The following is a 19,091-nucleotide window of genomic DNA, read 5'->3' on the forward strand; positions in this document are numbered from 1 at the left end:
AAACTGTTGCCGTTACCAAAGTCATTTTTCTTGACTCTCACTTTATTCTACAACTTTTCCTCTACATTTTCGTATATTTACAAAGTAATTTCTATGAAAAATAACCGAGATAGGGCTCTTCAAAAAAAACCTTTTTCTAGCGATAATTCTCACCATACGCCGGGCAAATCGCTCTGTTTCTTACCCTCTTTTCTATAAATTTTTCACCAACTGGACTTATTTGTTTTTCATTGTTTTATATATCAATATTTAGAGAATTTTGTTGGCTTTCTCATAAAAAAATAATCCATTCGCCTAACTGTTATAGCTTTTGAGCTACGAACGATAATGTTGACAACGGTAACATTTTTTTCGTTTCAATCAATTTATAACGTCAAAATGAAACTGTTGTCGTTACCAGAGCCATTTTTCTTGACTCTCACATTATTCTTCAACTTTTCCTCTACATTTTCGTATATTTACAAAGTAATTTCTATGAAAAATAACCGAGATAGGGCTCTGCAAAAAAATCTTTTTTCTAGCGATAATTCTCACCATACGCCGGGCAGAGCGCTCTGTTTCTTCCCCTTTTTCTATCAATTTTTTCACCAGCTGGACTTATTCGTTTTCCATTTTTTATATGTCGATATTTAGAGAATTATGTTGGCTTTCTCATAAAAAATAATTCATTCGCCTGACATTCATAGTTTTTGGGTTACGAACGAAAATATGAAAATAAATAAAGATTTTTTTTTTTTTTTTCGTGCAATAACTCACATTTTTTTGTATTTAGAGGGCTGGGACTCTTATTCTGACTATTCCACCATAAAATATAAACATTTAGAAAAAAGGACAGCAAAATGAACGTTGTTGGCATAAAATTTATATTTTTGCTGAATTTTCGAAATAATTATTTTTCGCACTGTCGAAGCGCTCCCAGACACATCGGGGCTCATGTGCCCTCAGTGATGTGATAACTATACAGATATGAAAGGGTTAATAAGGAGGTAACTTCAGGAAAAATGGTACACAAAGAGGAAAAGATTATATCACATATTTGTGGTTCTTGAAAAAGAATACCAGGGCAAATAATTAAATGGCCATTATAAAGGTATAGGATCCAGAAAGATTCACTGTTACTGATGCAGTTCTGTCATAACACCATATCCAACGTGAGAACAATGGTGGTGAATCAGAAGACTTGAGATGTTGGTGTCCATCAAGGATGAGAACTGAACCATCTGCTGTTTTCATGGTAATGGAAAGTGCTACAAGTGGCTGCAGAAAATGAGGCAACTGGTGTTAACAAAAGAATCTGAAGATTGGTGGAAATTTTTAAAATATGAAAAAGTGGAATTTAGAGGAAAGGACTGGAAATGGCATGAGCAAAACAAAGTTTATGATGACTAAAAAGGAACTATTTGAGAAAGTAGTCAGGAAAGTGGGCAAGTGGTTATTGTGGGGAAGTGATTGGAGTGAACTCTACTGTGTACTGAAACTAACAGATGGTGTCACAAGAGGTATCCACAATTGGAAAATATATAAAGAAGATTTTTATGTAAGTAACTTACCAAGTAATTAAATAGCTAACAGTTTCTATTAACCGGCAGCTAAAATTTGAAATCCGCGGTAGCGATTCTTTTGTTTACGTGTCAGTGTAGGTAACTGACCCTGCCCACTTTCAGGAAAAGAAGGAACAATTGAGCAGAGGGCTTCAATATGTTTCTGCTGGCTTATGATGACAGTTATGAGCAGCAGCTGGTTTTGAAATTCTCGGACTTTATTATACATGGTTTTTGACTGTTTGGTGAAGTATTTTGCCTTTGGTAATTTCATGGCAATTTGGATATTTAGGTTTTCTTGTAAAAACCTGATTGTGACTAATGTTTAATTGGACTTTTCTGACCGTTCAAATTGTATCTGATGTCCAACACAAGTTCAAGTAGTATTTGTTATTGCAGGGAAGGCTGCAGTACGAGAATTACATCGAAGTATGATTCCCATACTAAGTGTACATCATGCAGGGGTCAAGTACATTCAGTTGATTTGTCTTGTGCTGAATGTAGTGACTGGGATAGTATAAAATGAAAGACATTAAATTCTCACTTGACTATTCCACCTTTTCCTTTACCCAGTTCCCCTACTCCCGAACCCAATGCCATTGCGATCCTTGAACATAAATTTGATTGTAAATATGATATATTGGTGATTACTGTGGCCAGATAACTGCATCTGTCCGTTCCGTTGTGGAAAATAAGAAAGGAGCAAGCGAAAGTGCAGTGTTTGTGGGGGAGCTGGCAACTCAGCCCGCTGATTCTCCTAGGCAAAGATCACTGGCATACTCCCCCACATCATGGAGAAGCTATAATGGAAGCCCAAGGGAGGTTGGTGTGGTCTGCCCCCGGGTAGTTGGTCCCTCAGTCGCGCCAGGCGCCAGTTTCCAGGTTGCGTCAGATAGCCAGTGGGAAGGTGTTTTCCATGGTATACATAACTTTTCCTCCAGTTTGGATGCTTCCAGCCCCAAACAGAGGCGCAAGTGGCATAGCAGTGATAAATCAAGACCACTGAAAAGGTCTGCAGTTGAGTTTTGCACCCCTCAGGTGCCAGTGAAGAGACTTAAGGAGACAGTGCCTTCCTGTAGTTTTTGGGAGTGTCCAGAAAAGTTCTCCGAAGTGCATGTAGAGGGAGAAAAGCAAGTGTTGGTTCCGAGAACCGTATCCAAGAGCAAGCACTCTTTTATGTCAGTGCACATCTCAACAGATGAACCTCCTTTGGCTCTGATCGGCCAGTAGTCGACGAGTGCTTATTGGCACCAAAGCGCACAGTGTCTTCCAGTAGTGCAGTCACTTTCGAGTGTTCTCTTCTGCCTGAGTTCTCTTCAAGCGACAAGTGCCCAGTTGCTCCTGAGCAGCCAATAGCACGCGAGCACCTAGTAGCTGCTAAGCGCTCAGTTGTGCTCGGTAGTACAGATTCATTTGTACATTCTTCTAGCCATTTAACTTCCAGGCCTGAGTTTAGGGCACCATCCCCCTTGCAACGAATGATGACTACTTCAGATGTGAATCCACCATTCTCACCTATGCAGCGACGCCTAGATGATATTCTAGTTACAGGAAGTCCCCAATTATCGGCAGGCTCAGTTATCAGCGATCCAGTTTTACGGGCTTGTTTAGTGACGAAAATTGACAGTTTTCAGCGCTGAAAATTGCCGATTTCTGCTCATCGGCTCCGATAATTGGGTATTGGTGCCGATACATACCTAACAGAGGCACCAATAACCAAAAGTCTGCAATTTTCAGCACTGATAAGCGCCAAAAATCACCAATTTTCGGTTATTGCGATAACTTTGACTAAGGACTTGTCTTTTTTGGCAGATGTCTTTTTTGCCAGTATCTGCAATGGATGAGGAAGTGAGAAAGATGAGGAAGCAGAATCCCCACCTTCAGCTGATGCATCGCTGCTTAATTTTCTGCTTCGAAGTTTCCCTTCTTTTTTCTTTCTGGTTGCACCTGCTTCTGCGTCCACATTTCAAATGAGTAATGTCACTATTGAATCTTCAAGACTACCTGATATGGTCAAGACCTGGTTTGCTGATGAGAGGGAACAAAGAAAATACAATTTTAGTTAGCCTCCTTCCCGTCTTCTTAAGAGGAGATATTTGTATTATGCTACCAGAGAAGCTGTTTCCTGCGGGGTGGCTGCCTCCTCCCAAGGGGACTTCTTGGGCCTCATTGATTCTATCTGTAGATCAGCCTTTTCTGCGGCCAAAGTTATGTTCTCTTCAGTGGAGATAGACCACATGATGAAGAATCTCCTCAGAGTATTCAAGATTGTGAGTTTTTTGGACTGGTCGGTAGGTGCTCTCACACACAAAGTACAGGAATATGACGCCTTGCCTATGGAACTTTCTTCAGATATCTGTGGAATCCTTTCATGTATGGATAAAGGAATAAGGGACGGAGCACAGGAGTCGGCTTCACTATTTGCCATTGGAGTGTTATAGAAGAGGGAGTTATGGTTTTCATACACCTCTAAAGAGTAAATGTAATTCAGAGGTCAGCACTTCTTTTTTCTCCCCTGTTGAGAGACAGCAGTTAACGAAATTTCTTCTGCTTTATAGAAGAATTCTACACATGATCTAGCAAAGTCATCAAGGCGCCCTATAGAAACTCCTTCGGGGGGTTTAAAGTGGTTATCTCCTCTGCAACCTGTTCCCTCTCATGGTAGTGGGGAGAGATCCTCCTCAAGAGCAAGACTGAATGTGCGATTCTAGTCTCGCACTGTTAAGAAGTCCACCTCTAAACCTTCCCCAAGAAAGTGAATTGAGTGTCTTCCGTTCTCCAGTAGGTGCCAGGCTCTTTTGGTTTTGGGAGCAATGGAGCAAGACAGGGGCGGAGCAGTGGGTTGTGGAAGTGTTAAGGAACAGCTACATGATCCCCTTCCTAGAAAGACCTCCCTTAGTCAAGACGCCAATCGCCTTAACTGCCTACTCCAAGAGTTCAAGGAGTTTTTAGGGCCTTGCAAGAGAAGTAGCATCTCTCCTCGTAAAGTAGGTGATAGAGGTAGTTCCAAACGTAAACACAGAAGGGTTCTACAATTGGCTTTTTGTGGTCCCAAAGGCCTCGGGAGGATGGAGGCCAGTTCTGGACATGAGCGCCTTAAATGTCTTTATTCAGAAGACAAAATTCCGAATGGAGATGACCCGTTTGATCCTTTCATCCATTCGGCAAGGAGGCTGGATGGTCTTGATAGACCTACAAGACACTTACATCCCATTGCGCTTGGACCCTCGGAAATATCTGAGATTTGTGTTTCAGGAACAAGAACATGAGTGAATACTTGAGGGCTGTTAGCCCGAAGCAGGTTGACATCCATCTGATGGGCATCAACATGGCGTTTTATTTGGACGATTGGATTCTTCGCTTCACGCCGAAGACACAATGTACGGAGGTCCTTCAGAAAACAGTACTTCTTGCCCAAGACCTGGGCTTGCTAATAAATCATCAGACATCTCGGGTGACTCCTTCACAGGAGATAGTTTATTTGGGAATGACTTTCAATTCTTATCTTTTTCAGGCTTTTCCCCTCTCTGGAAGAGTAGAGTCATGCCTACAGAAGATAGATGAAATGCTTCGCCTCCAGACATGTTCGGCGAACAACTGGATGAGCGTCTTAGGGACGTTAGCTTCCATGGAACAGTTCTTCTCCCTAGGGAGACTGCATATGAGCGTGTTCCAGTTTTTCTTGAGGGAAAAATGGGACAGAAAAAGATTTCCAGACTCCTTGATGTTCCCAGTAACACAAGAAATCAAGAGCCACCTGCTTTAGTAGAAGTTAAGAGACAGGTTGCTGGAAGGAAAGTCTCTGTTTCCACAGAGCCCAACTTGAACTTTTATGCTGACACATCAGACCTGGGTTGGGGAGCCCTTATAGGGAACAAGGAGACCTCTGGAACATGGTCGAGAGACCAGATGGGTTGGCGCATAAACGTCAAAGAATTAAAGGCAGTTCACTTGGGTCTGATGGCCTTTTCGTCATAGGTATGTGGAAGGACAGTAGCAGTCCACTCGGACAACACGACGGCCCTGGCATTCATAAGCAAACAAGGAGGAACTCAGTCTTTTTCCCTTTGCGAGGCAGCGAGGGACCTCCTCCTATAGGCGGACCAGAATTATACAAGGTTGTTGACCAGGTTTGTCCAAGGAAAAGTGAATGTGTTGGCGGATCAGCTGAGACGACAGAACCAAGTAATTCCCACAGAGTGTACTCTCGATCCATTGGTCTATCTAGACCTATGGAAACTATGGGGAAAACCTATGTTGGATCTCTTTGCAATGTCGAGAAATCATCGACTTCCTCTTTTCTGCTCTCCAGTGCTGGATCCACCGGCATGGGCCAAGGATGCCATGTTTCTTGACTGGTCCAACAAGTTCATGTATGCCTTCCCTCCCTTCGGGATGTTAAGGGATGTACTAAACAAGTTTCGCCTGCACCAGAGTGTGTCAATGATTCTGGTAGCCCCCTTTTGGCCCTTGAGGGAATGGTTCCCAGAGCTAGTGAATCTGCTGGTAGATTTTCCAAAACTCCTCCCTCAGAAGAAAAAGCTTCTCAGAAAACCCCACTTCAGGCACTTTCATCAAGGTTTGTCTTTGCTGGCTCTGACAGGATTCAAACTGTCAAAAGACTCCTCAGAGCAAAGGGTTTTTTGAAAGAAGCTGCAGAGGCTATTTCAAAATGTAGACATCGATCCTCAGCTAACGTCTACCAGAGCAAGTGGTCAATTTTCCAAAGTTAGTGCAAAAGTAACTGAATCTCTCTTCTTCCAAAACAACTCCAACAGAGATTTCAGACTTTCTTTTATTCTTGAGGAACTCCAAGAGCTTCTCCTCCTCGACCATAAAAGGCTACAGAGGAATGCTGAGCTTTGTGTTCAGGCATAGGGGATCTGGATATCCTCAAATAAAGACCTTTCAGACCTCATTAGGTCTTTTGACACTAAGAAACAAAAGCATTCGGAACTTGTCTTCGAATTTGGATGTAGTCCTAAAGTGGCTCTCCAGGCCCCCATTCGAGCCCCTGAACTTAACCTCATTCAGAAACTTAATGAAGAAGACACTATTTTTAGTAGCCATATCAGCAGCCAAAAGAGTCAGTGAAATTCAGGACATTGACAAGAGAGTCGGGTTTTCAGGAGGCGATGTAGTCTGCTCCTGTATTTTGGGATTTCTCACTAAGAACGGGAACCCAACCAATCCTTGGCCTTGATCCTTCAGCATTAAAGGACTAGCAGATACACTCAGACCAGAATAGATTGAGAGGGTACTTTGCCCAGTAAGAGCCCTAAAGTTTTATCTTTGCAGGATAGAGAAGATTAGGGGTCCATCTAGCAACCTCTGGACTTTGGTCAAGGATCCATCTCGTCCTCTTACAAAGAATGCTCTGTCCTTCTTCTTGAGGGATACCATTTGTGAAGCACACTCACAGTTGAGAGAGGAGGATTGTCCTATCTTGAAAGTAAGGGCGCATGAAGTCAGATCCGTGGCTACTTCATTAGCTTTTAAATACAATCTCTCACTCTCTGTAATGCTTCAGGCAACTTGCTGGAGGTGCAGGTCTGTATTTGTCTCGCATTACCTCCAAGATGTGGACATGACTTTTAATGATTGCAGTACCGTAGGACCTTTATCGATGGCTGGGATGGTATTGGGGGAGGGAGTATAGGAAGCATTCCTTCCTTCCTCGTCTCTTTGCCTTGGTTAATGGTGTCGCGTTCTAGGGGAGTCAGGGGGTATGTTGTGTTTGGATACCCACCAGTCTTTTTAGTGGTAGGTGGTGTTTTAATGTTTTATGGTGTAGGTAATGGTGTTGTATTTATCTGGGTTTTTATGTTACTGTGCCCTGGGCAGGGGCCAAATTTCTTGGTACTTCATTTAATGTTCGGAAATGTCCTTCGCTGTGAAGCTCCCACTGATGTAGCAGACGACCCTTGGCCATACAGTCGCGTCTCTAAGGTTAAGATGAGCGCACAACCAGAGGCAGTAACTTCCTGCTGCGACTCGCTTACCAGGTAAGGAAACAAGCATTTTTAGTAATGCTAACAGGCTTTAATTCCCTTAACTCATTACATGTTTTTAATATTTTTGGGAAGAACAGTCCATGCATCCCACCTCCTGTCAATGTGGGTATCAGTATGGAACTACTTGGAGTTACTTATATAAAAATAACATTTTATGATGAAATAAGCTTTTATATATACTTACCAAGTAATTGCAGAGTGGGAACCCACCCGCCTCCCCTCACATGGATGTTAGGCATAAACATATTGAAGTCCTCGACTCTGTTATTCCTTCTTTTCCCAAAAGTGGGTGGGGTCAGTTACCTACACCATAACATAAACAAAAGAATCGCTGCCGCGGATTTCAAATTTAGCTACCGGTTAATAGCTATGTAATTACTTGGTTAGTATATATAAAATCTTATTTTATCATAAAAATGTCATTTTTGATGCCCAAAATGTATTGGGGGCAAATGGTTAGAGAGGGGAGTTATAATAAGCCCTTTTGCACAGATGAACTGATCATAAAAGGATAAGATAATTTCTGTCACCTTGGAGACACACAGGACTGTGAGGCAGTTGAGAGCAGCCTTATCACGGATGAAAAAGAGACAGCTAGGCTACAGGTAAATTAAAATGCCCAATTAGTAGATCACATTACAAATGAGTAATTGCCAGAGAGTTGTGGCATAAAGGGGCTGGAAAAAGACTGGAGATCTCAGAGATGGTATAGAAATTAAGTGGGAAAGGAGGAGGATCAGTTGGGTAGAAAGGTGATAGAAAAACCCTGGAAATCATGGAAAAATGGAACAGATGAAGACCCAAACCTGGTAGATTTTCAGGTAGGAAAATTACAGATGGAAGAGAGTGGAGAGAGCTAATTTCACAGCAAACTGGTAAAGGGAAAAGCTAACATAGAAAGTTCTTTGATAGTGATGGTTATTTCAGGAATTTGATGTGCCTCTTCCAACACAGATATACTCACATTCTTACAGTCTGATGCATCATGAGCCCTTAATTGAATTCCTCTAAAAAGCAGTGCAAAACATGAAAAGCCATGAGAACATCATCTGTTTCCTACAGAATATTAGAGTAAAACATAAATTGCCAAAATAGTGCAGCAGAAATTTATGAAATATTCAGTATCTGCCATATCCAAATCTGATCCAGGTGAAGTAGTCAACAATTCTCCTTTCTCCTTTCCCTTGGGATTTTATGAAGCTATTTATTGCCATCTTTGAAAGCTGTTAGCTCCAGTTACACTGAAAAAGGGTGAGGGCCTGGAGACAATGGATGAGGAGAAGCTCTTTGTGCTTATTTCAAAAACTTAGGAGAGTCTGGACGTGCTGAGGGGGAAGTTTTTGTACAAATAAGGTTGGTAAGTAACAACATATTTGAAGAACGATGAAGCGATTTTCTTGTGGACACATCAAATATTCTCTTAACATTTGTGTATATAGTCATAGAACCATTCTACTCCTCACATGGTTAGGTCATCCTCCTTCATACAGTTAACCCTTAAGGGACGGCATAATTTATCTGTGCAGCACCCCAGACCGGGGAAACTTTGAGGTTGGCAAAATAAAAAAAAAATCACATCAATGGAAAGAGAATGACACGTACATTCACACTGTATAAATAAAAAAATTCTAAAAAATTTTCCCTACCTTCCACGAGAAGTTGAAAATGACTATTTACAACCCCTTGTGGGGCCTCATTTACAAGACAATCGTAAATTTTACCAACTTATATATGTTTTTTCTAATAAATAAGTTTTTAGGATTTTGTAAAATTATTATTACTGCTCACACAATATCAAAACAGATAAGAAATAAAAGCAGTAACAAATTTTTTGCATATTTGTTGTAAAATTTTCAATGAGTTTATGAGAAGGAAGATTCAGTAGCTTTTTTTTTACTTTTACATGCTTTTTCTAATATTTCTCTGCAATTTTCTTTGTAAAATTACATTTATAACCGACATACTATCGTAAAAGACAAAAACAAAAAACAACAGCAACCCCTTTGTATATTTACAAGCAGATTTTCAAAAAGACTCGTGAGAGAGAGATGGCATTACCTTCCCCCTTGAAGTCACAAATATTACTGATACTGGCCTAGCTCTCACGTCTGTATAAAAGTTGCCATTAGTGAATTTATAGCATGTAGAAGTATTGGCACCTTTGTTTCGAATCGTTATTACCATAACATTGGTGCGTAATTCTGCTTCACACTGGAGCACAATCCATCCACCTCCACAAACCTGTTTTATTTCACACTCAAGCTCAATCTGTCCACTAAGGTTAAGGGATTTCTCCTGTGCATTATCTTTTTTTTTTTCTCCTTTATAGGTTTGAATCTCGTGTATTTTACAAGATTAATAACTTTTTTTCCAAGATGTAAGGTGGCTTCTCACTTTCTATTATATAGGCACTTTTTTCTGTGACAGTTTCATTAAGCTGAAGGGAAGAGCTTCTCTTTTAAGATGCTTTTATAATATCCAGGAGACCATCTCTTCCCGTATTTAATATATTTGTCATCAAATTTTCCACTCTCCATTATCTTGTGCATTTTCCACCTGAATTCCCATCCTGTCTATGTCTTTATCTACACTTTTTCCATGATTATATAGACCTCCCTGTTGGTGCATGTCATCCTACATCCACATTCACTCTATGCATGACCATTGCTCATCCCTTCTCTTTACATGTCCAAGCACCTAATCTTTAGTATTTGTAATCAGAGGTTTGCAAAATTCAGTAAATTAATCTTTGATTGTACTGCCACTTAAAGTACTTTTTTCCCATTTCTTATAATCTTTTCAATTTTGAGGCATGTCTTGAGCTTCCTTTATAGTTAGGCCTTACCCTTCTTCCTTCCTTTGTCTTGTTTACAGGTAGTCCCTGGTTACTAGTGGGGGTTCCGTTTCGATGGCGTGAAGATAAGCGAAAATTGCTGATAACTGAAAATCAGCGATTTTCGGTGCTTATCGGCGCCAATAAGTGTCGAAAATTGCAGATTTTCAGTTACTGTCACCTCTGTTAGATATGTATCAGCGCCGATAAGCAGAAATCGGCTCATATTGGTACCAAAAATTGCTGATTTTCGTTGCCAGACAAGCACCAAAAAACCAGATTGCCGATAACCTAGCACGCCGATAACTGGGGACTGCCTGGTCTTTGCTGTAAAAGGGTATTTCATATATGTAGCCATCAGTAAAAAAGAAGTTTTGTTTTACATAAAAATGCATGAAATATGTCTAAAGGATGTGGCATCACACAAGGTGCCCTTTTCCAACGTAAGTTATGCAGAGGTTTTTAATATATGAAAATAAAAAATTGTATAGTGAATTTTATATTGTCATTTCAGATCAATGCAGGCAGCTCTTCTCTCGATAGAACAGAAAGAATACCAAGATAGGTGTAGAGCTGTTTTCTACAAGCTTGGTTCTGGTATCCATCCAACCCCTGCAGAAGTTATTGCTCTGTTACCTCTGTTTCAAGGATATCCTTTCCATCTTCATCGTATTAGAGCAATGCATGTGGTAAGAGCAACTAATTTTTTTAATGTACACTATTGTGTATTTATATCTGGTACTGCATTATCTCTTCTGGTAAATGGGAAATATGAGTTAATGTGTTACTTGGAAGAGTCTTCATTTCTTGATTCAAGTTTTACTTGTTTCACAACAAACCATTTACTTAATAGTGCCCATTAACTTTTCTGAACTATCTCGGATGAAAATTCTTCAAAAGAAGTAGAAATTCTAAAATGTGTGTGTGCGTGTGCACACCGCACATTTCTAAGGGAGATCGATAGGTCACAGCTGTACACCAAGCTCGTACTTTTAGAAATGTCATTTCCTCCTCCCTGCACTATGATCCACTGTTTCTACTTTTCACTTTGATTTTCTTCACTAACTCTGTTATCTTCTTTGCTCCTGCATCTGGGTAAGTATTAACTTTTCTCATATTTTTATTTTTGGCCACATAATTTGACCCCTGTTCTTTCACCAACGAGTCTCCAATTAAGGGTGTTTCCTCTTCCAATTTTGAGAGCACAGCAAATCTATTTGATATGTTTATTCCTTTTGGGGGGCAATTATGTTTTCTGTATGCGCTGACTCTCCTACCAACACCTCTCTTGAATTCATCATTTTTGTATTGCAAGTTTCTTTCTTTGTACCTTGTCTGGTGCTTGTTTCTGTTTCACTTCTGGTTCTGGTCTTAACTAACTGTTTTCTGATCTCCACTATACTCTTTCTGTTTCCTACTATGTCACTGTTCAGTTCCTGTTTCTCTCTCCTAAGGTCTATCACTTCTCTTCCTAGGTCTTATATTTCCTTTTCCATCCAGTCTTCTCCTCTCCTGCCTTTGAGTTTATCCTTTGTCAGCTCCTTTAGTTCCTTTGATATTTCTTCTACTTCTCTCCTCAGCTTAGCTATCTCCTGTTCTTGCTGACAGGGGAGGCAAATACTGAGACTACCTAGCTTTGATGCTCATGCCTCTTTATAGTCTATGCACCAATTATTAACATTGCACTTTGCACGTGTCCTTTAATTTTAATTTTTCTTGGATCGTCTCTGTTTGTGTCTTGGTTTCAATATTTATATCTGAACTTTAATTCAATATTCTTTCTAATGTGACCAGTTGAAAAGGAAAAAAAGGGGGTGGTTGAGTATCCCACAGTCACTGCAGCCACTTATCCATGGACAGTTTTCCATAGTTTGTTGCCAGGATACCTTTTTTAGCTGCTACTCTAACATACAGTCTCCCTGTTGTTAGATGATCCCAAACGTGTCTCAGCTCCCAACTGAGCAACACAGTTTGCCTAGGCTGATTTTTTGGCGGTAGTGAACAGCAGCATCCCTTAAATTACTAAACATCCAACAGCCATGAACAGCCAGAACCTTATTTACCTGACTGCTTCTCCTCCAACCATGAAAACCCCCAAGGAATGGCCACAATGGCCACACCAGCAAACCCCACTGGTAGAAAGTTCCACAATCAATGGCACAGAAGCTTGTGTGGGGTTTTTAGTTGGCTAGGACTCCAACAAGGCACAAAAGCTCTGCAACCTCAGAGCAGTTTAGCCTTTACAGTGAACCCCTCAGATTCGCGGGGATGCGCCCCACCCCCAGAATGGGTCAAACCCGCGAATGCTTAAAACCCTCTAAAAACACTTAGAACTGCCCATTTTGATAGCTTAAACACAGAAAAACCCTGTAAAAATGCTTATACCTGAATATTTTAATAGTTTTATCACAAAAAGTGCATTTATTCATGAAAATTATATGAAAATAAATACAGTAATTAGTGAATATTTCTCAGTGAAAAATACCGCGAATCGGTGAATTTTCCGCGAATGATGGCTAGATATGTTCCACAGAGAAACCCGCGAATGCGTGAGTCCGCGAACGTTGACAACGCGAATACGGGGGGTTCACTGTACTGACAGGGTAGTGGTTGCAGGGGTGGTCATTCATTACACGAAGGAGTGAGCTTAACGGGGCATAATAACAACACTCCATTTCTGCATCCCCAGTTGCCCCAGGATCCCTCCAATCCTGGTTTTTGGAAACCTGCAAGCATCTTCCCTGCATTATTTAAAGAGGTTCCAAAGCCTCTGTTCTGACACATGAGGTAGCTGTCAGCTCCTTACACTAATCATATATATATATATATATATATACACATACATTTATACTGTATATGTATTTTTTTTATTATTTTTTTGTTTATTATTCTGATATAGCAGGAGGAAATCCTTGCAGTTACATGATGAAATAAGTCAATGAGAGAGTGGGATGGCAAGGTGGTAGAAAGGCAGTTGCAATGGATGTAAAGTAGAAGGTTTAAAAGAGGTCACAGCTCAAGGCTAAAAGGACACTACAAAAACCCTTAAGTACTGCCTACTGTGCACTGCAAAAGGTACGCTGCAGGCATTACTTCCCCTACAGAGAGAGAAAGAGAGAACTGAAATGTTTATCATCTAAATCTAAGCACAGTTACTTGCTGGGGACGAGACTTCAAAGGCTCAGTTAAACTATGGCTGGGAAGAGTCAGAATGTTTGTTTTGTGTTGCCTACATATGAAATTCAGATTTTAAATATTTTTACAGTGATTAGAGATGAAACATCAACAGTGACAAAATACTCTCTTATGTGTGATAATCATAGTCAACTAAACTTGTAATGAAATACGGTACAATAAATCAGACAAAGAAAAAATGTGGCAATACTACCTACGGCGATCTAGTAGTGAACCTGCTGGATTTGTTTATTTTCGTGTTGTTATGTGTTCATTAAAGGATATGTACAGTACAATACTGACACGAGAGAGAGAGAGAGACTCTGCCATCAGAGAATTTACTGGTGGGGGTTTTGAGCTGCCTATGTATGAAATTCGTATTTTAAATATTTTTATGGTGATTAGATCAATAGATTATACAAAAATGGATTCTGTATGTGAAATAATTTTTGACTGCTATTCTGCTGTGTTTTCTCATTGAAGGATATATATACTGAGAGAGAGAGAGACAGACAGACAGAACAAGAATTTTTCAAGAAATTTATGGGAGATGGTGAGGACTAACCATAAAATGACATAAACCAAAAACTTACTGTACTAAATCATTTTTTTACCATAAATATATTTGTACATGACCACGAAAATATCACGTAATAAACCTAGCATTTTTTTTTGGAGGGACATGTCCCATTGTTCTAAAATACCCACGTATTTTAGATATTCCCTATACAGTAGTACTATCCTAAAATACATACTGTACAGTAAATTGCATTTCAAAATCATCTTACAACAAAGCAAAATATAATGAAATCTACGTACATTATGTGCAGTACAGCAGACAGTGCACAAAGTTAAGTTAGGCAAAAGAAAACATGTGTGTCTGAATTATAGGGGATACTTAAGAGTAACAGTTGTAGGTGGGTACTTAGTGTTGTAAGATGACTTTGAAATGGTATTTGGGTGTTTGGGATGATAGTTTGAGGTATGTTTTGTTTGAACTGTTAAGCTGGGCGATGAACTGTTAAAAGAGGCAGTTACCGTATAAGCATTTCAGGGATGTATATACTTATGATGATTTGGGGTATATTTTTGTTTGAAATGATATTAAATTGTTGTATGTGAACTATTAAATTAGGCAGTGAACTGTGAAAATAGGCAGCTATGTGCATTTTAGTTTAAGGGTTACAAGGTATTTGGCAGTTGTGCGCCAGTTATAAGCATTTTTAGAGGGGATTTTGCATTTCCGTGTTTTTCACATTTCCACTGTGCGTTCTGGAACCTATCCCCGTGTAAACATGGGGAGCACTGTTCAGTAACCAAATTTCTGACTACGGATACTTTAAAGAAAGATGTCATGCTCATACACAAGGTACAAGAAAATTCTTGAAAAAATTTTTGCCTTTACCACACCAAGTTGAACTTACTATACTGTATTGTTCTTTCTGAAAATTTGGATCATCATCATCATTATCACTGAACCTTCTTTAGAGCATTAAAACATTTTTTTCTTTCTTAATTTTCAGTACAGTATCAGAGTCTGCAAAATAACCACCTTCTATTTAATTAAAATCTAACTGATGATATATTTCCACCTCAGAATTGCCAAGAGATATACTGGGCTGATGAGACCCAGGATTTGCAATTATACTAAGTTTTTTTTACCGAGGCGCATTTGCACCGACTCGCAGGGGTGCCCTTTTAGCTCGGAAAAGTTTCCTGCTAGCTGATTGGTTGCAAGTATTTTGTCCGAATAGCATCATTGTTTTCAAATAAGTACCAAGTAATGTGAATCGAAACTTATTTACTAACCTAAATTTCTCCTTCATATATATGTTTTGTCTATAAATAATGTTAACGAATAAAGAGATTATAAAGTATTGTGATGGTAAGTCTAAATTTAATAACAACACCCGCCGAAGTCAATGACAGGAGCTTGTTTTCGGATGCATGCTGCATAATTTTTTTACTTTTCACATATTTTAACACCAATTGGGATAAATTACACTAAGCATAAGAAAAACATGTTATTGTAAACTTTCTTTAAATACCAGAATCTACTAAAAACATGGAATTAATAAAACTCACTGTTGGTGAAAACTCCGGGGAGGTAAAAGGAACAGCCTGTGGCTTTAGATAAAATATAGATAAAATTACCTAGATAGGTAGGCCTAGTTATTCATATGGTATCCACATGCCAGCAAATGTTGATGGGCAAGGAAACTTTTCAGATACATATCATCTTTTGTAGGCTTTTGTGCTGAAGCCTTTTGTTATATCATTATGATAAATATGAAGAGGCTATTTTTTCTTTTACATAATAATAATGTACTTCCCCTATTATGGCTTTATTTCTTGCACACATTTCAAACTAAGCTAGCCTATGTGTACGTGTCTTACACCATTACTTTACAATTGCAATAAATTTTGCTTAACTCTTTAAGGTAAGGAGTAACAGTAAACAGTAGCTGATGCTTGATATAAGTTAGGCTAGGTGTATGTAGGCCTATGATGTAAGTCCATATAGAAAGGTTGGCTAATTTTGTCGTAAAGGTATAGATTCTATTAATAGCACCATTTTCGGTTTGAGGATACTGTATTGTTCCATAAATTGCATAAAAATCACAATTAAACGAATTCATAATTTCACTGAGTTACGACTGCGATACCCCTCCCTCTCCCTTCCATCCCCGCCTCGGTATTTGACAGTAGACGCCTATAGCCTACTAATCCTTAAAATATATATGTGTATAGTATATTTTCTACTTAGTCACATATTCTTTTGCTTCTCAAAATATCTGCAGAAACTCGTGTTAACCTTATATGTGTCCTGAACAAAACGCAAAATAAGAAAATAAAAAGTTTTCTTATCTCGCATTGTCTGCTGTAACTTACATAAAAGAGTAAGTTGTTAATTTCTGCGAAATATATTTTTATTAGTGTGCACCTACAAAAAGAAGCATAGAAACTATGTAATTGCAGATACAGCCATTAAAGTAATTTCAGTAACATAACACTGATTTCAACACCTACATAAATCAGGAAAAAGCTGCAATGACATAAATCAGGAAAATGCTGCAATGATAACCAGCTGGGATATTTTCCTGCCAGGCCTCCACAGGCTGTTCCTTTTACCTCCCCGAAGTTTTCACCAATAGCGAGTTTTATTAATTCCATGTTTTTAGTAGATTCTGGTATTCAAAGAAAGTTTACAATAACATATTTTTCTTATGCTTAGTGTAATTTATCCCAATTGGTGTAAAATATGTGAAAAGTAAAAAACTATGCAGCGTACATTCGAAAACAAGCTCCCTTCGTTGACTTCGGCGGGTGTTGTTATTAAATTTAGACTTACCATCACAATACTTTATAATCTCTTTATTCGTTAACATTATTTATTGACAAAACATATATCTGAGGGAGAAATTTAGGTTAGTGAATAAGTTTTGATTCACATTACTTGGTAATTATTTGAAAACAATGATGCTATTCGGACAAAATACTTGCAACCAATCAGCTAGCAGGAAACCTTTCCGAGCTAAAAGGGCACCCCTGCGAGTCGGTGCTAATGCGCTTTGGTAAAAAAAACCGAGTTTAGTTACTGTATTTATGCCTCATTCAAGCCATCTGATTCCTTGAAATTTTGCTCTTTGTTCCTACACAAATGCAGACCTTTCACTCTTTCCACTGGGAAACTTACCCATTGGTGGAAGGAATTCTGAGTGCTCTCTGAACTGACTAGAATGCCCCCTTTCTGGTCCGATAGGAGAAAAGGAAGGGATCCCACACCTCTAGCATACTGCACATATGGGACGTGTAGTTGCCTGACTTCTGGACCATCAAGTATAATTGATTTGTATGCAATTACTTGATCATGCTGGAAGAACTCGGTTAATAGTTAGAGACAAAACCCAGCTAATGACAATCAACCAGTTTGTGTCTAACCTTCCCTCCCACTGCCAAGAGAGAAGGTGGGAGTGCATCCTTACATACTAAAGTAAAAAACTGGTGCCCAGGTGATGGCCATATATTGGCCTATATTTATAAAAAAAAAATTATGCAATTAATATTTTGAATTCTAATACTGTACTGTACTAAATGTTAAACTCTCTTTTTTGACAGTCATTTTCCTCACTTCCATTAGTACTAATGGGGTTCTTAATCACTGGAGGTCTGATGTGGTCAGAGGGATCATCCCAACATAATGTTTGGCTGCACTGTCTTTAAAGTGTATTTAGTAAAGACTAAAAAGTGTACGAGCGTCGTAAGTATGTACCTGATAAGAGATTGGTAGAAAGGTACTGATAAACTTTGTGTGCAGTCTGGTGTCTGCAGTATCTTTAATCAAGTTTTAACTTTTATGGTAAACAGGGTTTCAAAGGAAGTGGAAAGCAAGCAGTGCCACTGATTAAGGCTTGTACAAAATTGACAACCACCATACAAAAGAAATTTGTATTAACACTGCTCCAAATTCTTGTGACTTAAATGCATGGTGCACCCAAACTGGAAACAATTAGTTTGTTTGTGTATATGCAAAGAATATGAAGAAATTGGATACTAGTGTTCTGTTAGTCATAATGTGCATTGTTTATAATGGTGTGAACCATTCATATCACTAAAAGGGGTTGTCATAAGACTATTATAAGCATTACTTATTATAAGGAAATTACCTTTAGGTTAGGGTAAGTTTGATGATCATCATAGATTAGGTACAGTAATATGGAAATGACTGATTGTTCTTATGTAGGTTAGTTACTGGCTAGGCAAGTTTTTTCACTTAGGTGTTGTCTGCAGGAATTCAGCTAACCTGTGCTGACTGTAGATTCTGTAAATAAAACTAACATTAAATAATTCTTTAGGTTAAGTAGTGATTTTTTATTTATTCCCCTAGATTCCTGAAATGAGCCACAGCTCTTTCTCCAGGCCTCTTAATTAACACTGGTTCCAAAAGGAAATGAAACCACAATCCAGTTCCATAACTTACCTATACCATTCATCTGTCCAGCACATACTCAGCTAAGCCTCTAACTCTCTGGCCTATGAGAGGGAAAGGAAAGAGAAGGAGGCGGAACCAGTCATTCAAGCACCCACTCTCTTGATCATCGAAAACTTCAGACAAGGTGCCACCTGTCCTATTAGGGGAGCTGCCACATCCTGTTGAGCATCCACACTATTGGACCCAAGGAAAAAATGTTCAAGGACTTGTGGACAACATCCCACAGGTAAAAGGAAGTGGGTGTGGTCTGATGAGACCAAACCCCGGCACAAAACACCTGCTGTGCTGACTGGATCATCTGGAATACCACAGATGCGGCAATGCCCCTGACCTCGTGAGCTCTCTCCCGGACTGTACACTCACCCTCCTTGATGCACAAGTCATATGCCTGCTCAGCTGTCTCACACAGCCAGAAAGTAGTAGTGTTCTTGGACACCTCTTTCTTGGCCCTGCCATTACTAATGAAGAGTTGTTGACACTCAGGCCTGAGATGCTAAGTCCTCTTTAAGTAGTACCACAACACCCTAACAGGACAG

At 39.4% G+C, this 19,091-nt stretch overlaps 1 protein-coding gene across 6 annotated transcripts in view; it reads left to right on the plus strand.

Moving 5' to 3' along the window:
• LOC136833472 (LETM1 domain-containing protein 1) overlaps window positions 1-19,091 on the plus strand; it is a 414,955-nt gene that overhangs the window by 314,128 nt on the left and 81,736 nt on the right. For all 6 annotated transcript variants that reach the window (XM_067095677.1, XM_067095676.1, XM_067095671.1 and 3 more), the window contains exon 6: window positions 10,903-11,077. In XM_067095677.1, coding sequence (XP_066951778.1) covers window positions 10,903-11,077 — 175 coding nt within the window. The remainder of the gene's footprint in view (window positions 1-10,902; window positions 11,078-19,091) is intronic.

Source organism: Macrobrachium rosenbergii, chromosome 51, assembly GCF_040412425.1.
Source record: "Macrobrachium rosenbergii isolate ZJJX-2024 chromosome 51, ASM4041242v1, whole genome shotgun sequence".
Classification (NCBI taxonomy): Eukaryota; Metazoa; Arthropoda; class Malacostraca; order Decapoda; family Palaemonidae; genus Macrobrachium; species Macrobrachium rosenbergii.